The sequence below is a fragment of the Palaemon carinicauda genome, unplaced genomic scaffold (genome assembly GCF_036898095.1).
Source record: "Palaemon carinicauda isolate YSFRI2023 unplaced genomic scaffold, ASM3689809v2 scaffold193, whole genome shotgun sequence".
Lineage (NCBI taxonomy): Eukaryota > Metazoa > Arthropoda > Malacostraca > Decapoda > Palaemonidae > Palaemon > Palaemon carinicauda.
In genome coordinates this window covers 211,803-231,433 of record NW_027169512.1, presented here as the reverse complement: position 1 = coordinate 231,433, position 19,631 = coordinate 211,803, and the positions used below count along the sequence as shown (strand labels likewise).

Genomic DNA, 19,631 nt, shown 5'->3' with positions numbered 1-19,631 from the left:
GAGAGTGTCCTCCTCAACATTCAGATCTCAGCATTGATGATGTTTCTTTAACTCTATACGACTCTTTTAAAATTTTAGATGTGATTCAGGATAGAAAATTTACTGTTGATAAACATTTGTTTTGTTTTCCATCAATTGCACAAAAAGATATGCCTATTGAGAAAGTATTTTAAGATTTTTGGTGATCAATCTATTCTGAAGAAGTGTTTTAATTCGTTTATTCTGGCTTGTTTCTACAATTGTTCTCTTGTCTTGTTTTCAGCTGCCGACTCTCTTCTTAATGTTTGGACAAGAACTTGTGGCCGATTAAATTTCTTATTCTTGATCTAGACATTAATCAGTGGGTACCGTCGTTCAATTAGTTCTTCATGCGTGTTGCAAAAGTAATTTTTCATAATTCCGACCTTCCTTTGCATTCAGATTTTCCCCTAGACAGTACTATCCTGCATGCAATACTAGGTATGCCTTCTCCATCCTAAGGCTAAATACTACACAGTATTCTAGAAGTTTTATTCTAGCTATGACCAGATTGTGAATTGATTTTTTCTAATGGGGTAGTTGAATATGGTGGAACTTCAGAAGTTCAAAATTGCAGTGAATGTTTTTATTATGAACAGGCTGATATAGGTCCCTCTTTATAGCTTATATATGAAAGATCAATTTTAACATTGTTAAAATATTTTATAAATTATTCAGTATTTGTCTTATAGTTTATTTATTTCTTTACTTCCTTTCCTTAATGGGCTATTTCACCCTCTTAGAGTCCATGGGCTTATTGCATCTTCCTTTGCCAACTATGGTTGTAGCTTAGCTTATATTAATAATCATAATAATTAATAATAATAATAATAATAATAATAATAATATATTTATTTCATATACTGTAATGGTATATATATATATATATATGTATATATATATATATATATATATATATATATATATATATATATATATATATATATATATATGCATATATATATATATGTAATATATATGTGTATATATATATAATATAATATATATATATATATATATATTTATTATGTGTATATATGTATATATATATATATATATATATTATATATATATATATATATATTTATTTATGTGTATAGATATATGTGTGTGTATATATATATGTATATTATATTATATATAATATGTATGAATATTATATACTGTATAGATATATATATGTAATATACTGTATAAGTGTGTGTATAAGTATACTGTGTGTGTGTGTGTATATAATATATAATATATATATAGTATATATATATATATATATATATATATATATATATATATATTATATATATAGTATATATATATATATATATATAATATTATCTATCAGTATTAAACTAAAGGAATGTCATCTAAAAGACAATTCTTCTCTTACTCCTTCTTTAGATACCATAACTCTTCTCCTAAATAAACGGTCATTTCATTGTCTCTCTCCCAGTCAAATTTTTTGCTACTCTTCTGTTGGGAGCCTCTCAGTCCTTTAGCATCTCTCACAGTCTTTATATTATATATTTCATCAACTACAGAAGTAGATTTTCCCATATTGCCAGGATTTATAAAAATCCCCTGCTTTAGCTTTTCCCGATTTCTTTAACCTTCAACTTTTTCCTTCTTTTTTTTTAGTTTTTAATTTCAATTGGGTAATGTGTAACAACTCTTGAATTGGGTATTCTATGGGTTAAGGGTTTACGTACACAAGAACTGGCCTTTTTTATTCAGTACTACATCAACTTCAGCTTTGTACAGGGTTGAACTCTCTCACTCTCTCTCTCTCTCTCTCTCTCTCTCTCTCTCTCTCTCTCTCTCTCTCTCTCTCTCTCTCTCTCTCACTTTTTTCCATATTCACATCCTACACTCTAGCTCTCATTTTAAAAAATTACATGAAAGACATTACAAACCATCATAGTTTAATATTTTTAACTACCGTAATCTATTATTGGCTTAAAAAAAAACATTTAAAATTCATTCAGTGACTTAAGCCATCACATCATAAAGTCAAATACACTTTAAAGGTTTTAAAGGTCGCTCATGAATGGCAGAGGCAAGGGACAGTGACATGGCCCTAGCAATCAGGACAATGCCCTAGAGACTGACCATATATTATATGATCAGCGCCCAAGCCTCCTCTCCACCCAGGATAGGACCAGGGAGGGCCAGGCAGTGGCTGCTGATAACTCAACAGATAGACCTATAGGCTCCTCCAAACCCCCCAACCTTAGCTCACAAGGATGGTAAGGTTGCAAGCGCTAGCGGCACTAATGAGTCTGAGCGGGACTCGAACCCCCGACTGGCAAACACCAGGCAGAGACGTTACCAATCAGGCCACAGGTATAATATTTGTGAATGAATTACAATGTGATTGGTTTCGCTATAATAACTTTGAATAATTTTACATATATTCCTGATATGCCAGTATCAGATGAAAATTAATAAGCTAGAATTTGCAGATTTGTTTTCTAAATTGGAAAAATCTTCTCCATCGCTTTTTTATTTACACGTAATTTATTGTTCATTTAAAACTCAAATGCCTGCATACTCTTACCCCTTTTATCCCCAAAGGACGTACTGGTACATTTCACAAAACTCATCCCTTAACCCCATGGACGTACCGGTACGTCCTTGTAAAAAAAAGGCTATTTATATTATTTTTTGCATATTTTTGATAATTTTTTTGAGAAACTTCAGGCATTTTCTAAGAGAATGAGAGCAACCTGACCTCTCTATGACTAAAATTAAGGCTGTTGGAGCAATTTAAAAAAAAATATACTACAAAATGTGCTTGAAAAAAAATAACCCCAGGGGGTTAAGGGTTGGAAAGTTCCAAATAGCTTGTGGGTAAAAGGGTTAAATGGTACGTAATACACAGAACACATAACTATGAAATTGAAACAATTCTCAAAAGTTTTGTTTATTGGTAAAATTATAAATTCATGTTTCTAAATAAAATCTATATTTATAAATAATAATTTTCATAAACTGCATTCACAGCATTACTTGCTGTTGACAAAGATCATGCCAAATGCTCTAAAAAAGTTTCAACACACAGCAAAACATAAAACATTTAAATTTCTAACAGTACAGTATCATTAGTTTTATAATCTAATAATCAAAGTGCTTTTGAATCTTCAATTTTAATATTTCCATACAAAGTCCTACGAGAAATTGTAAATACTTTTTTCATTGTGACATCTACAAATACAGTAGAATAAAATTTTGTCATACAGCACTTTCTGCATTCTTCAATGCTAACGACTCCCATTCCAAATTGAGAAGATTCAAGTTACGAGAGTATGAGGGTAGTGTGACCAATCTTTAAAGAAAAGAACTTTATACCATGGAGGAAGAAAGTCCACACTTTTAAATATTAAACACTTAACTAAATCAACTGCAAAGTATTTCACACTTTCACGTACGTTTCACTCATCCAAAACTTACTTCACTCTCCGTGTCTTGTGTTTTTTCGACTCGACGTGTTGAGCAAATTGACTTTCAGAATTCAAAGTAATATCACAAGGGGCACAGTAGTACTTTCCTGTAAAATACAATAAAAGATGTTGGTACTGTACAAGTAAAATGAACATGAATACCTAGAGTTTTCACACAACACTTATCTGTATATTAACCCTTTTACCCCCAAAGGACGTACTGGTACGTTTCACAAAACTCATCCCTTTACCCCCATGGACGTACCGGTACGTCCTTGCAAAAAAAATGCTATTTACATTTTTTTTTGCATATTCTTTATAATTTTTTGAGAAACTTCAGGCATTTTCCAAGAGAATGAGACCAACCTGACCTCTCTATGACAAAAATTAAGGCTGTTAGAGCAATTTAAAGAAAATATGCTGCAAAATGTGCTGGGGAAAAAATAACCACTTGGGGGTTAAGGGTTGGAAATTTCCAAATAGCCTGGGGGTAAAAGGGTTAATACGATAGCATGTGTGTTATTTAAAGAAAACGGAAATAATTTCTTGGTATACTCTTACAAATTCACATTAGACTTTGATTACTTAACCAAAGCACATCTTATATAGTTTTCCCAATTTTGTCTTTAGAATCTGACTTTTTTTTTTTTAAATATTAGACAAAAAATTGAGTTCTATCAATTTCCATAACCTAGATTATAAAATTAATCTTGGGACATTTTATTCAAACATGTATAGGTTAGGAACAAGATAATTAGTATTGAAAATATCATTTCGTGTAATTTACACAGGTCCCGTTACTTATAAATAATGCAGTAAGAGTCGCATTTCAAATCTCAAGACCTTCATAGATTCATAGACTCCACACATAGGATTCATTCCTAAATGTGAAATGAGAGTATGAGAATTTCATGGCATTCTTCCTCTACTCACCTCGCTTTAGATTTCTTCCGCAGCCTTTTACTTATGCACAAATCTTAGTGTCTTCATGATACGTGTCGATGGGTTCCAATTTATTGCCTTTCATCACATTTGAATGTATCATAACGTTTTATGTTTGTTTTATTCGATAAAAAGTTATTGATCCTATGGCTAAAGATTAAAAGAGTACAGGTAAATTCTTTTTTGTTATTGGGCCAATAGAATACAGGCCTATGCTACTTTGCTGAAGTTCTTAAAATTCTGAAATTTTAACTATGTTGAATCTTAATTGCATTTTACTGTGTTAAATGTGCTTACTCCATTAGACAGTAAGATCATCATTATTATTTGAAAACATTTTGATATTATCATACCAAACAGACCTACTAAGATTCAAAACATCTAGTTCTTGGATTATCAATCCTAGGACATAGAGTAACTAAAGGTGTTAGATAAAACAATTATATTTTTCCTTCAACATATTTCATGACAGTAACAGCTATATACCAAACATACATACATACATATACCAAGGCACTTCCCCCAATTTTGGGGGGTAGCCGACATCAACAAATGAAACAAAAACAAAAATGGGGACCTCTACTCTCTACGTTCCTCCCAGCCTAACAAGGGACTCAACCGAGTTCAGCTGGTACTGCTAGGGTGCCACAGCCCACCCTCCCACATTATCCACCACAGATGAAGCTTTATAATGCTGAATCCCCTACTGCTGCTACCTCCGCGGTCATCTAAGGCATCAGAGGCAGCAGCAGGGCCTACCGAAACTGCGTCACAATCGCTCTTCATTCATTCTTATTTCTAGCACGCTCTCTTGCCTCTCTCACATCTATCCTCCTATCACCCAAAGCTTCCTTCACTCCATTCATCCACCCAAACCTTGGCCTTCCTCTTGAACTTCTCCCATACCAAACATACCAACAAAAAAATAAAGCATCAAGCTATGTCTTCAGGCTAGCCTAGCCTAGAGGTCTGAATCCCAGCAAGTTTCTTCCTTATTTGCTCCCAAATTATTTGCATTGTCATAGATAAATGGAGAAGTTACACCCCAAAATTAACTTCTTACTAATTTAGTGTGTGCCCTATAATAATGGATATGATCCACTTCCAACAGTCTTAATTAAATGGTTTTCAAAATGTATACATTTTAATATTTGTCTGCACTTGTAAATCCCACCAAACCTTGGCTATAAAAAAAGGAGTTTAGAGAAAATGACAAGCTTATGTGATCCCAGAACTTTTACTAGGCTAGAGCATGGGATTCAATATATCCAGATAAACAAAGTGAATATTGTCTTTCCTTACCTATACTCAATTTATTTTAATGAGACGCATTTGCACTGACTCGCAGCGGTGCCCTTTTAGGTCGGAAAATTTTCTTGATCCCTGATTGGTTAGAATTATCTTGTCCAACCAATCAGCGATCATGAAACTTTTCTGAGCTAAAAGGGCACCCCTGCGAGTCCATGCAAATATGCCTCACTAAAAAGAATTGACTATAGAGCCTGTGTATTAATATGCAAGCACAGACTCTGTGTGGATAACAGATACTCATGGGTTCCAGGATCTCTAGAAATCTGTCACAGCACCTCCAATGCTATATTTGCCTGCTGGCAGACAATATATTATTCTCTTAGACACTATTCTTCACTGGAAAAACAGCAGCACTACTTAGTCATTAGTTTACCGACGGAAATCGGCTTTTATTTTCCCAAGGATAAGAGTAGACCTCAGCTTACATCCCAACCTCCCTTTATATGTCAAGGGAGGCAGGAGGGCCATGGGTACCTCCCCAAAAAAAGTGCTACCTCATACATTATCATCAACTTCCAAAAATATATTTTTACTTTTGGCTGAATCCCTCTTTCGAATAGGGAACTGTATGGCCCCAAGGACTAGTACCACACTATAAAAAGGTAGATTCTTGAACCATAATAGTCAAGTAATCTACACAATAGCAAAAGAAGGAATAGCTATTTTTTTCATATTGGTGGAGAGAAACAATAAATCGAGACACTTGCCTCAAGGGGGGGGAGTCCAGATATGAAAACTAGGATTCTATTATGGCATTTCTACTGAGAGGCTGGTTCAGATTCCCCCATCTTTTACGGCCTTCCCCCCCCCTTTAGGTGCGTCTTGTGAATGGAGAGGGGATGGGCCTTCTTTATAAGATGAGGGAGTTCATTAGACAATCGATGAATCCCGTAGAAAGGAGCCTGTTGGTTGGATGTTTTGAAACGGACCACCAACTCTTGAGTTGGACATATGGAAATATGTTTCCTAAGTATACACCTAACAGAAGTTATCCCATAAGGGCTTTAAAGCATAGATAAAAAGAGATTCCCATTAATGAAGGGGCTTTTCATTCTTGACTCAAAACAGATTAGGAGTCAGTACCAGAAGATGACTGGGGGTATGAGTGAGTAAAGCAGCCAGTTTCCAGATTCTTGCCCTTTGGGCTAATGCTACCAAATTACTGTCTTCTGAACGATCTCTTTTAGGGTGATGGTATAACTATCCGATTCAGTAAAGATATCAAACACTTTATCAAGGAACCATAGAACTGGGGTACTGTAGTTGGTAAAGTGTCACTGCAGAGCAAAAACTGGGTAATCTTAGGAAACAAACGCGAGTGTAAATCCATGTTAAAAGTTTGGGCTTTAGAGGATCTGTCTGAGAGGATTTGTATGACAGAGCTGTTGAGGGCTTTCAAGTTTCCTTTCCTCAAATGAAGTGGACCAGGAGGAAAGCCAAGAAGTCTCGAGTTATCCAGTGTGAGGTCCTATTGCAAAGGAAGGACATCCTCACCTTTCACACTGACTGATATTGTCTTGTGGATGAAAACCTCTCTCAGATCAGCATGTAAGTTATGTTGCTAGCAAATCAATGATGGTGTAACTTTAGTCTCAGATACATAAGTAGTGAAAACCATGAACTGTAACTGTGTGACAGTATTCTGTGCAAACCAGCTGATATTTACCTTTTTTTTCTCTCCTGTTAGACAGCATTCCTGTGTACTTTTCATTCCTTCGCTAGTGTGACATTGTGACGACAATGACAACATAATCCTAAGGAGGTTTGTTTTCCTTAGTCATTAATGTGCTCCGTCGGATAAAGATTTTGCTGTTGCCAGCGAAGGGGAAGGACGCAGCTGTTCTTGACTTCCATGTCGTTCCTTTCTCGGAAAGACGCTAAGGACATATCACCTGGTTGTACTTTCGTTTCATATAGTTTCTGTGGCCTATTCCCCAATGAGAGTGTTGTCATAGGCCTGTATGACACTAGGACTTAAAGTTCTTCCTTCTCCTATACTTCATCTTTGTGAAAATCTTCACTGCTACTTCTAGAGGAGAACGAGTAAAAGACATCATCAAAGATGTCCAGGTAGACTGATTGATAGGGTCGCATACCTGTGACAACTACTGTTTCTCTGTCCCTGGGACAGGAAATGTAGTTCCAGAAAAAGAGTTCTTGAGTGAGTGCAAAGAGTTGTCTTAATTGCAGGAAGAAACATTGGCCACAAAACTAGGGAGGTATCTGGGTAACGGTAAGGTGTTCACACATCTTTTACCGTGCTTTGCCTCATACCATTAAAAATAAATGCTGAGTGCTGTTCCATAGCAGAATGGAACATCGGCACATGCAACTCTTGTATGAAGATGAGCACACACACTGCCATCAAGGATGAAGATCTCTGCTGTACTTTCCCCCTCCTAGACAATATGTCTCTTTAGGGAGGGAAGCTGTGCATGCCATAATAGAAAGAAACGTGGGTACGTGCCACTCCTTTGGCTATGTTTGGTCTGGTACCGGCGGGAATGCTTGCTGATAATTATCCCCTAGCGGGAATAAATGTCATCACTCACAACTCTCGGTTTCGAACAGAGTACAGTGCCCTTGACCAAGTACTGCTACTTCCCCCAAAGAAAACGTTATCTAAGATGACCAATCATTGTTGCTGTGTCTCCCTAATTGATCTCTCCCGTTGTACATGAGGATGGTACATAGCAAGAATGGCAAGTACCTGCAGAACAGTATGTACCAGGAGGAGTAGTAAATACCAAATTCGTACACAGCACTGAGGGATTCATGGTGCATGTACAGGTGTTCACACACCTACCATTGCTCAGCCTCATATGAGACAGAACACTTACACTCTCAATCAAGATAGAGGGAGTTGCCCTCTTTCCCATCCTTCTGTTAGGTCCAAAGATATGATGATATTACCACCAAAGAAAACGACATCTCAGCAAAAAGATCGTGGTGAACAAGCTCCTCCTTCATATGAGCAGTGGGAAGATGTCAGCAGACTGTCTTGACATTCACTGAGATCGCTTTCCTCGTGCACTATCTTGCCACCATCATCGAAACTGCTCTCCAATCACAAGGGTTTCACTCGCCCTGCTTCCTCCCTCCCAATCTTAACTAGCACAGGCTCAACAAGTATGGCTTCAACGCATATGCATCCCTTGTGCAAGGTCTCCACATCTATGGGTTCCAACCATACTCCCTATCACGGGGATAAGGAAAGCCAATTCTCCATGCTCCTGGTCTCCACGTTTAACATCCCCCTGTGTCATCAGTCTTCACACACTTGGACTTTTCTCACCTACTCTTCATTTTACTGTACTGTATCATTTGAGTCACTGGAAACCTATTACCCACTTCTCAATGTTCTACGCCAATGCATTGAGATCTTCCAACACACAGATCTTTTCATACATTGAGATGTTCCTTTGCCTCAAGGCCAGTCGACATCACAAGTTCCTCCCAAGCTACAGGACCAATTAACGACATGAGATCTTCTCACTTGTGCTTGTGTTTGAGTTGAAGCAGGGGACTTCACAGGATCTCTCTATATGCTCTTTGGCTCATCAGGAAAGTACCATCATGTACAAGCTGACATCTACAAGAATCCTCGCCAAAAAAGGCCTTCATACGACCGCATACGCAACATTCAGTGCCATGCTCTTATGTTTGCCCATCAGAACTGAATTACCTAGTACAGTACTTCTTCATCCTCTGAGAGGACGAGAAATAGGAGCTCCTCAGCCTCTGAAGATACAGACCTGGTTCCGTTCTCAGTCCAGTATGTGAATACAATTACGAAAACTTTTCTTGAGCAATGTGCCGAGATCTCCTTTCTTGGGTGAGAGGAGGAACCCTGGAACATCGTCAACACAACATCCAATTCTGAATCAGCGAAAGCGGACATTCACGAGATGAAGTCTACATTCTTTAGGGTTTTGCACCTCATTCATGAGTTTGATAACCTTGGGAAGGCAATCCTAACTCTTGTCAGAGGAATGACGGCCATTGATCAGTGTTTCGGCATCCCTCTAGAATCTAAGCCTCCTTTGAGTTGCTCTTGTTGGAATTTCTCTTAGCTTTAAATAGGGTAAATACTGAGATATCTGGTTAATGGAACTTCCTACACTCTAGCCGATAAATTAAAATTCTTATCTAAGCGCTCCTCAGTCTCTCCTCAACCAGTCAATCCAGCAGAGTCAACACTGACAGCTGGGATCATGATAGAGAGACTTAAACATGAGGGCACAAATTTCTCAATACCTAATTCTGCTGACATGGAAGCTGATTCAATTACCAGCTGCCAACAACATCAACACTACAGGTTAGATAATTCTACAAAATATAAGATTTTATAAAAAAAAATCAATTTTATTAGATTAAAAAAAAACATAACCAGCAACAAGGTAACAAGACTCTCTAAAAATCACAAAGATTTTAGATGTTCAATCAGAAACTAAATCTGACCGAACTACATTTCTGAAGCTCTGAATATTAGACGTTAATAACGGATGCACTATATTTTTATATACAGTACTGCACAACGATCTTACCAACCATAAAAATTTCATAAAAACCATAAAATTCACTAACCTGAAGGAGTTCTGTAGATTGAAAAATCTTTCGACTTGGTTTTTTTAACTTCGTCTCCTTTTATAACGCTCGCCAAAATGCTGTCTGCTAAACCTGTTCAAAACACCCTTGACTTACTACAGTGCAGCAAAATTTATTTATAAAGTCCAGACATTTTCTAGATGTGTTTAAATACCTTAGTTATTAATTTTTCAAAGTTAATGGGCATATTTCCAATTCTTTGTACATATAAGTAAAGTCAACTTGTACCATTTTTATATCATTGAAAGTTTTCACATAACCATCAAACTAAATATCTAAATTAATTAATAAAAATGTATAATATATAGTATTTTGATCTTAATATGAAGGACATTATATAGTAACTATAAAGGAAAATTAAGGAAAGCCATTTAAAAACAAAGTTCAATACATGTGCAAGTTATAAGCAAATTTGTTTAGATATATAATTTGAAATGCCGCTAAAATGTAATAATACAATATTTAGTTTTCATCAAAAAAGTACCTGTGACATTCATCTTGATTGTAGATTTATATTCAATTCTACCAGGATTGTTTTTAACAATCCTAGTAAATACATTTGACAGAGGAGTCAAACATAAACTTCAAGGGTAATCAAATTTAGTTTAAAAGTCACTGCAAACACAAATGAAATGGAGTACTTTGATCTTTACAAACCAAAGTTTTTAATGGTATTTTCCTTTTTTGACAATCATAAATAATTGTTGTAAGTCATGGTATTTTCCTTTTTTGACAAGCATAAATAAGTGTTGTAAGTCATATTATAACAGTGTGTGCACAAGAGATGTGATTAAAATATGCAATTTTATTTTTTACAACACAACGAAGGAGAATGTTCCATTAATAATCACTCGTCCTTTGGAGAAAGCACTTCATTCATACGCTAAAGAGTATAATCCTGAAAAGAATTTCCTAACATAATAGTATAGTCCATCCATATACCAAGGCACTTCCCCCAATTTTGGGGGGTAGCCGACATCAAACAAATGAAAAAAAGGGTCCCCTCTACATTCCTCCCAGCCTGACAAGGGACTCAACCGAGTTCGGCTGGTACTTGCTAGGGTGCCACAGCCCACCCTCCTTCGTTATCCACCACAGATGAAGCTTCATAACGCTTAATTCCCTACTGCTGCTACCTCAGCGGTCATTGCTACCTCCGCTGTCATAGTATAGTACCAAAGAAAAAGAATGGCCTTAAGTACAAATATTTCCCTGATTAGGGTACCAGGAAAGCAAACTGTACAATCTACTTCTAATATAAAGAAACTGAAATACTGTATCTGCTTTAAGTCACCTCCTTTCCCTCAAGGGTGGGACAAACTTACGCCATACAGTAATGACAAAAAGGATACTTTACCACTTGCACCAATAGACAAGTGTGTCACTCCTTTATGCAGTCTTCCTCCAAGCTTGGCTAGATAAGCATATTACCTAAGTATCCTGTATCACAATGGCCTTGGTGTGCTTCATAAATAAAGCTGGGACTGTTAAAGTTAAAAAAAAATTTTGAAACCTGAAGACCAGTGTTAATGACATCTGCCAATGCATATCCTTCAAGTCTAAAGTTTCTGCCAATCAGCTTACAAAGATTTGATATACCAATTGGATGATGGTCATGGTCATCTTGAAATAGAAGCAGAATATGGAAAATTTCACCACTAACAAATACCTGATAACCTCCTCTCTCAATCTTTATATATTATATGTGGCGTCAACGACCGTCGTTGTTACGATGCTAGATAATATTTGATAATCAATCAATCTCAATTTTTATTGAAGGTGGGAAAGAGGTACAATACCATGAAATGCAGAAACAGTACCTTTCAACTACATGAATTTTAAGGCCTCTACCAACCAATTGATACAGTGAAAATAAATTTCGGAATGGGAGATTCTAACTATAAACGAAGCAAGGCCCATTAGCAAAGCACAAAATTCTATCGTCATGTTTCTCGTGAACCGAACTTGCAAGACTCTGACCGTAAGGTCAAGTCTGCACGTCTTGGGGGGCTATGACTTATTGTCTAAGAGCCGCAATCCGCCCAGCATCTATCATCATTTCCCTAGAGTAATGATAATACTTTTAATTAGCTTTCAATTACTTAGCACATGTGAATTTGAGTACAGAAGATGATTAATGTAACATTTCTGAACTTTTATAATTTTCAAGATTTTATAGTCTTAAATAACCATAATTTATTTTGGGGGCAGGCGCTCTTCTTGTGTAACACCCTGGCAAGTCAAAGCTTTTTTTTAACCACAGAAATGGTCCACACCAATTATGAGGAGTTTTATCCTTATTATAGAAATAGAAAATTACTATGGTGAATTTTAGTTTTAATTGATATACTATACTATAATTATTATCATTTTTATTATTCAGTAAATATTAATATTAATCATTTTATGCACAAGATATAAGGAGCCTTGAAAATAACTTGTATGGCCGGGAGTACAAAATATGATCTAAAGTAATACAAATTAAAAATTTTGTAGTCAAAGAATCAGTAAGTACTGTACAGTGTTAGCTATAAATGAGAATGATAAAATGAGACCACAAGAATAAATTGGGCAATTAATAATGCCTTTGCTTTACCGGAGTAAAGTCTCATATCTTTCTGCAGTGCATAAAAGTGAAAAAAAAAACTATTAATTATTACGCTAACCCTAAAAATATTAGCAAAACATAACACGTCTGACCGACGCAAGTGCTGAAGAGGAATGAGGATGGGTGGTGGGGAGATGTAGGGGTAGAGGGGGGGTATGTTGATGAAGGAGAGGTCTAATTGGTGAGGGATCTATGATCGTGGTTCAATCACGCCCCAGTTTTCTATACCGACACTCGATGAGTGAGCGAGCTAGGTTTATTCCTAGCATTCCATGCATCTCTTTTTCTCTGGTATATTCAGCAGTAATTATGCCTTAGAAATGGTGCTACAGGAGCATTTCATGGAGCGACACAGGTTCCTCGCCCAGAAATAGATTTTTCCTTCGTCAAAATACCTTAATAATCATGATAAAAAAATAATTCTAACTAACCAGTTGAAGATGAAGATGCCTTCTTAGAAGTAGCTCTAACATTCTTCATATGACGCTGCCCCACCATATGGCCGTCCAGTTGCTCCTTTGATGTAGCTGAGACACCACATAACCCACAAAAGTATCTGTAAAACACAAGCGCTATTTCAACTATTTCCTGACTTACATAATACGTTTACTTTTCTCGATACAGGAATATGACTATGAAGAATGCAACTCTGGGAAAATTCACTATTTTTAAGGTTATGTCATGTAGTTCATGTGATGCTCATTTAACGATATACTCAGATAGTGACTTCTTCAAATTACGATGACCTCTCTGTCGTTCGGTATTTTACGTTTTACGATAATACAACAATCTCCGCGCTAACATTTTCTTTTACTAATTGTATCTTTGGGTCACTGGACGGTCAGGGATTTCCAGTTTTGCTTCAATTGGCATTGAGACATGACCTTCGATCAAGAGTCATTTTGTTTTCCAGTGATTTCATATTTATACATTATAGATGCAAAACCAACTTCAGCTATTGGAATGGTGGCACGATCCTTTTCCTTTAACCAAGTGAGTGTCCTTTGAAGTGTGGGCTCCTGACATCTCTTTTCATGAATGCTTCTCAGGAAAGGGTAGGGTGCAACTATGAAAGGGTCACCCCATCACATTTATTCCTGAAATTCTTAGCAGTGTTCTAAACCCTTCATGCTTAGGAATTTTTGATAATAGGTATATTGTAGGTTGGTCAAGGCACCAGCCACCTGTTGTGATACTACCACTAGAGAGTTATTGGGTCTTTTGACTGGCCAGACAGTATTACATTGGATCCCTCTCTCTCATTACGGCTCATTTTTGCTTTGCCTACGCATAAAATAAGTAGTCTGGCCTATTCTTTGACAATATTAAGATAAACAATTCTTCACTCCAGAGGTTAACTACTGCACTATAATTGTTCAGTTGCTAATTTCCTTTTGGTAAGGTAGAAGAGACTCTTTAGCTTTGGTAAGCAGCTCTTATAGGAGAAAGACACTCTAAAATCAAACAATTGTTCTCTAATCTTGGGTAGTGCCATACCCTTTGTACCATGGCCTTCCATTGTCTTGGGTAGAGTTCTCTTGCTTGAGGGTACACTCGGGCTCACTATCTTATTTCTCTTACTCTTGTTATTCTGAAGTGTTTATAGTTTATATATGAAAGATTTATTTTAATGTTATTAGTCTTAAACTTCTCTTGTTGTATATTTCCTTATTCCATTTCCTCACTGAGCTATTTTCCCAGATGGGGCCCTTGGTCTTATAGCATCCTGCTTTTCCAACTAGGGTTGTAGCTTAGTAAGTAATAAGAACAATCACGTGTACCAGTGTTTCCTGACAACATATATGTGAAACCAGGAGAGAACTAATGAGAATCCCTGTTCTGGATAGAAGTACTTTTATCTTGGGGAACTCTTCTCTAATTAATAGATTGTAACAGTTTCTTCATCAATGGTAGCTGACCTTTTACTGTTTAATCCATAGGTGATATACTGTAGACAGTCTGAATGTACTTTATAACCCATGGTAGTGTGTTTTCTTCCGCCCGTAAAACAACAAAAACAAGTTATAGTAATTAAATAGTAAATAATGTTCAATAGCAGCAAACTAAACGTATATTGTACTCACCATTTCTTCAGCTAATTTTAACCCTTAAATGAATTGTAATTTACATTTTATACATGTTTACTAAGAAAGTTTGATAGAATTTACTGTTTTATAAAATCAGTATTTGTCATGACGATAATTCTTAAGTCATAAAAATTTATTAAAAAGTAATTTTTATATTCAACACCCGTCAATAGTTCTGAAATGGCATCTAGATGTATGGTACATAATCCTGAAAAACATTTAAATTGCGAAATTTGTTTTCATGAAAATACATATCATGTAAAAATAATTGCAATCCAAATTTAAATGTGCGTGCAAAATTGATTTTAAAGAAAAGAAGTATCAGACATTCTGAAAGCTGTACAAAGGCAACACATAACAACCGTAAGTAAAACAATGGCAATAATGTGACATCATAATGAAGTATATTTTTCACTCTTGCCCTGCTCAAACTTCATTACAGTATCAATTTGGTAGAAATCTATTTTTTTTTATTGTTAGTTAGCTTGATACCACCTGCCAGTCGATTCCTAATACTGGTTGGGACTTTTAATAGTTCCATTCAATGGAGAAGAGTCATTGGCCTGGTGATTTCAAAGCCCAGTGTTCCAAAAATGATACAACAAATCTGTACAATGTTTTATCTTCATGGACAGTCATTGTCCCACTTTCATTTTCTAACCAGAGTTGAACCTGACGATCTATATATTTATTAATCTTCTCATTTACAAGCATTGAGTTTACTTCTAAATATTCAAGAAGAGATATTTCGATACACTAATCTCGGAAGGAAACTGCTTTATTTTGCGGTTTTCAGAAATGAAAACGTAATTCAGAACAATCGTAAAAATTTAAATCTTCTTTACCCTTACCAGACAGCACTACATTGGATCCTTCTCTCTGGTTACGGTTCTTTCTCTTTCCTTACACATACGCCGAATAGTCTGGCCTATTCTATACAGATTCTCCTGTCCTCATGCACCTGACAACACCGAGATTACTAAACAATTCTTCTTCGCTCAAGTGGTTAACTACTGCACTGTATTTGTTCAGTGCCTACTCGCCTCTTGGTAAGGGTAGAAGAGACTCATTAGCTATGGTAAGCAGCTCTTCTAGGAGAAGGACACTCCAAAATCAAACCATTGTTCTCTAGTCTTGGGTAGTGCCATAGCCTCTGTATCATGGTCTTCCACTGTCTTGGGTTAGAGTTCTCTTGCTTGAGGGTACACTCAGGCACACTATTCTATCCAATAAAGAGACTCATTAGCTATGGTAAGCAGCTCTTCTAGGAGAAGGACACTCCAAAATCAAACCATTGTTCTCTAGTCTTGGTTAGTGCCATAGCCTCTGTACCATGGTCTTCCACTGTCTTGGGTTAGAGTTCTCTTACTTGAGAGTACACTCAGGCACACTATTCTGTCCGATTTCTCTTCCTCTTGTTTTGTTAAAAGTTTTTATAGTTTATATAGGAAATATTATGTTGTTACTGTTCTTAAAATATTTTATTTTTCCTATTTTCCCTGTTGGGGCCCCAGGGCTTATAGTATTCTGCTTTTTCAATTAGGGTTGTAGCTTAGCACAATAATGATAGCTCTTGATGTTAATAACAACAAATTCAAATACTACTCTCACCTTTCTTTCTCTTTGACTGGCGACGGCTCTTCGGGTTTCTTTGGAGTTCCATCAGTTTCATCGTCTGACGGTGGGTCTAGATTCAGTCCTATTCTCTCTGCTGCCACTCTAGGATCAGGAGGACTTAAAATGAAAATATAGAACGCCGATAAGTCTTCAGGCTTCGTGATATTCAAAATAACAGTCTTATATTTTGAATAGCAAGAGTACTGATAATACATGGAAAATATTAAATGGTTTTTACAAAATAAGCTTCACAGAAGTCATTGCATATATTTCTCTTCATAAGTACCGGATGCATTCCAAGAGTTAGGTCTTGAGTTGAAGTGTTTTAAATTCAAATGTAATTAACTTACACATCCAGTTTATAACACGCAACTCCCTACTCTCCATTATTTCAAGTCAGCTGATCTTTCTAACACTAGTGAGTTAGCTTACAGATCTATCAGGAACTACAGCACTTTTAAAAGAAGCTAATTCACTATTATTTTTTTGCACTAATTCAAGATTTTCTTATTTAGTGCATGCAAAGCTGGGCTTATTTTTTAAAGTTCTTATCTATGGGACTTGACCCTTTTACCCCCAGGCTATTTGGAACTTTCCAACCCTTAACCTCCAGGGGTTATTTTGTTTTCAAGCACATTTTGTAGTATATTTTTTTTAAATTGCTCTAACAGCCTTAATTTTTGTCATAGAGAGGTCAGGTTGGTCTCATTCTCTTGGAAAATGCCTGAAGTTTCTAATAAAATTATCAAAAATATGCAAAAAAAAAATGTAAATAGCAGTTTTTTGCAAGGACGTACCGGTACGTCCATGGGGGTAAAGGGATGAGTTTTGTGAAACGTACCAGTACGTCCTTTTGGGGTAAAAGGGTTAATGCACTTCAGTATACTGCAATGACAAATAATCAGTAAACAAAGCCTTTATAGCATTTCAATTTAAGATAAATTCATTAAAAAATTCTTCTATGAGTCAAAACATGAATGGTGCATTCGAATATACTGTAGTTCCAAGTAATTAATTTGTTCTCTGGTTTTTAAAGGCAATCAATCACAAAACAGTACAATATACAGTATTACACTGACTAAGAATCTAACGTTTTTATAGTGTCCTACCAAAACCTATAAACATATGTTACAGTATGAATTAGAAAGCATTTGATATCCTAGTTAACTCCTATTACTAACTTGGAAAATATTTACAGGAAACACAATATACAGCATACCATTATAAGGATACAAGGTATACCAAATGAGTGCTGGACTATCAATGGTGTGCCTGTACCAACAATTCATGTTAATCATTTTGGTTACAATACAATTACATTTAATCACTTGACAACAATATTATAAAAAGATTAAATAATTCTTACGTTCTCTGCCATTTCCCAGTGTCTTTATTGTAATACCCAGCCTTTAGTGGTTTAAGCCCATGCAAAACTCGTTGGTGGTTCCTTCCCATATAGTGCTGTTGGGCATGTTGCTCCGATGTGAAACTGAGATCACAGCACTTACAATACAACTGACTAACATCGAGAGTTTCTGGTTTCTGTAATCAACAAGAGAGAGATATAGATTTAATGAGGATGACATAATCACAGGCTCAAAAGAATTTGTCATGCTGTAAGTAGCTTGACAGCTGTTTTGTCAAGCTCTTCATTTCCTTGTTTCTTCTTTCAAATGCCTTTTCGAACAGTAAATTTTCTTACTTCTTCTTTCGCAAGATAAAAAACGTAACCCAATTATCCAATGATGTACAGAAATCCCTTGATTGTGGTCAGGTAGTTAGTATGATTAGCCATAATTTTAGAGCTGCCTTTGACCATGTTAATCATGAGGCCTTTTATTTCAAACTCAACAGTTGGAGTACGGAGGTGTTTTCTTAGCATCATTATTGATTTTTTTAATACAGCAATAGATTGCAAGATTTGTTCATTGTGAGCAGAAGAATGTTATATTTACTGCTCCTCATGGTAGTGTTTTTGCCCATTACTTTTCATGCTAAAGTACTATATATTATACACAATGGCCAAGAAAATAAGCTCATTGCATATGCAGATAATGTTACTCTCTTTGCCTCATTTCTATCTCCTAAATGTAGATCTTGAATTGCCGAATCCCTTAATAGAGATATAACTAAAATTAGTGCATGATGCAAATTATGGGGCATGAAGCTGAACCCTTAACAAAACTCAAAGTATGATTGTAAGTTGGCCAAGGACAGTGGCTCCTCAACATTAAGGTCTCTGCACTGACAATGTTTCTTTAACTCTTTCTGACTCTTTTAAAATTTTAGATGTGATTCCGGATTGCAAGTTACTTTTGAGAAACGGATTCGGTCTGTTTTTTTCTTCAATTGCAGAAAAAATTTGGCTTAATGAGAGTGTTTTAAGATTTTTTGGTGAACAATATAGTCTGAAAAAATGTTTTCATTCTTTCATTCAGCCTTGTTTTGAGTATTGTTCTCCAGTCTGGTCTTCAGCAGCTGAATCTCGTCTTAAATTTATTGGACAAAAACCCTGCAGTCTATTAAATTTCATATTCCTACTCTTGATATTATTAATCTCTGGCATTGTTGTTCAGTTTGTTCTTTATGCATATTGCATGAGATTTTTCATTATTCTGACCATCCTTTGCGCTTGGATCTTCCAAAACGGTGCCATCCTGTATGTAGTACAATATATGCAGTTAATTCTAATAGCCATACCTTTTCCATCATAAGGCCTAACACTACACAGTATTCTAGAAGTTTTATTCCATGACCAGATTGTAGAAGGATCTTCTTAATCAGGCAGTTAAATTCGTGGAACTTCAGTTCAAACTTGCAATGTATGTTTTTATTTTGAACAGGCTAACATATGTCTCTCGTCACAGTTTTTATAAATAGATAAATTTTAACGTTACTGATCTTAAGATATCTTAAATTAATTATTCATTACTTTTATAATTTATTTCCTTATTTCCCTTCCTCAATGGGCTATTTTGCCCTGTTGGAGCCCTTGGGCTTATA

At 35.9% G+C, this 19,631-nt stretch overlaps 1 protein-coding gene across 3 annotated transcripts in view; it reads right to left on the bottom strand.

Annotated features, from left to right (window-relative positions):
- Positions 1-2,922: 2,922 nt before the first annotated feature.
- Positions 2,923-19,631, bottom strand: part of LOC137635898 (zinc finger matrin-type protein 3-like) — a 36,870-nt gene continuing 20,161 nt past the window's right edge. For 2 of the 3 annotated variants that reach the window (XM_068368333.1, XM_068368332.1), the window contains exons 5-9: positions 17,995-18,170; positions 16,623-16,745; positions 13,356-13,480; positions 10,296-10,388; positions 2,923-3,562 (exon numbers count right to left, since the gene is read on the bottom strand). In XM_068368333.1, coding sequence (XP_068224434.1) covers positions 3,462-3,562; positions 10,296-10,388; positions 13,356-13,480; positions 16,623-16,745; positions 17,995-18,170 — 618 coding nt within the window. In that variant the 3' untranslated portion in view covers positions 2,923-3,461. The remainder of the gene's footprint in view (positions 3,563-10,295; positions 10,389-13,355; positions 13,481-16,622; positions 16,746-17,994; positions 18,171-19,631) is intronic. The other variant, XM_068368334.1, reaches the window with a different exon arrangement.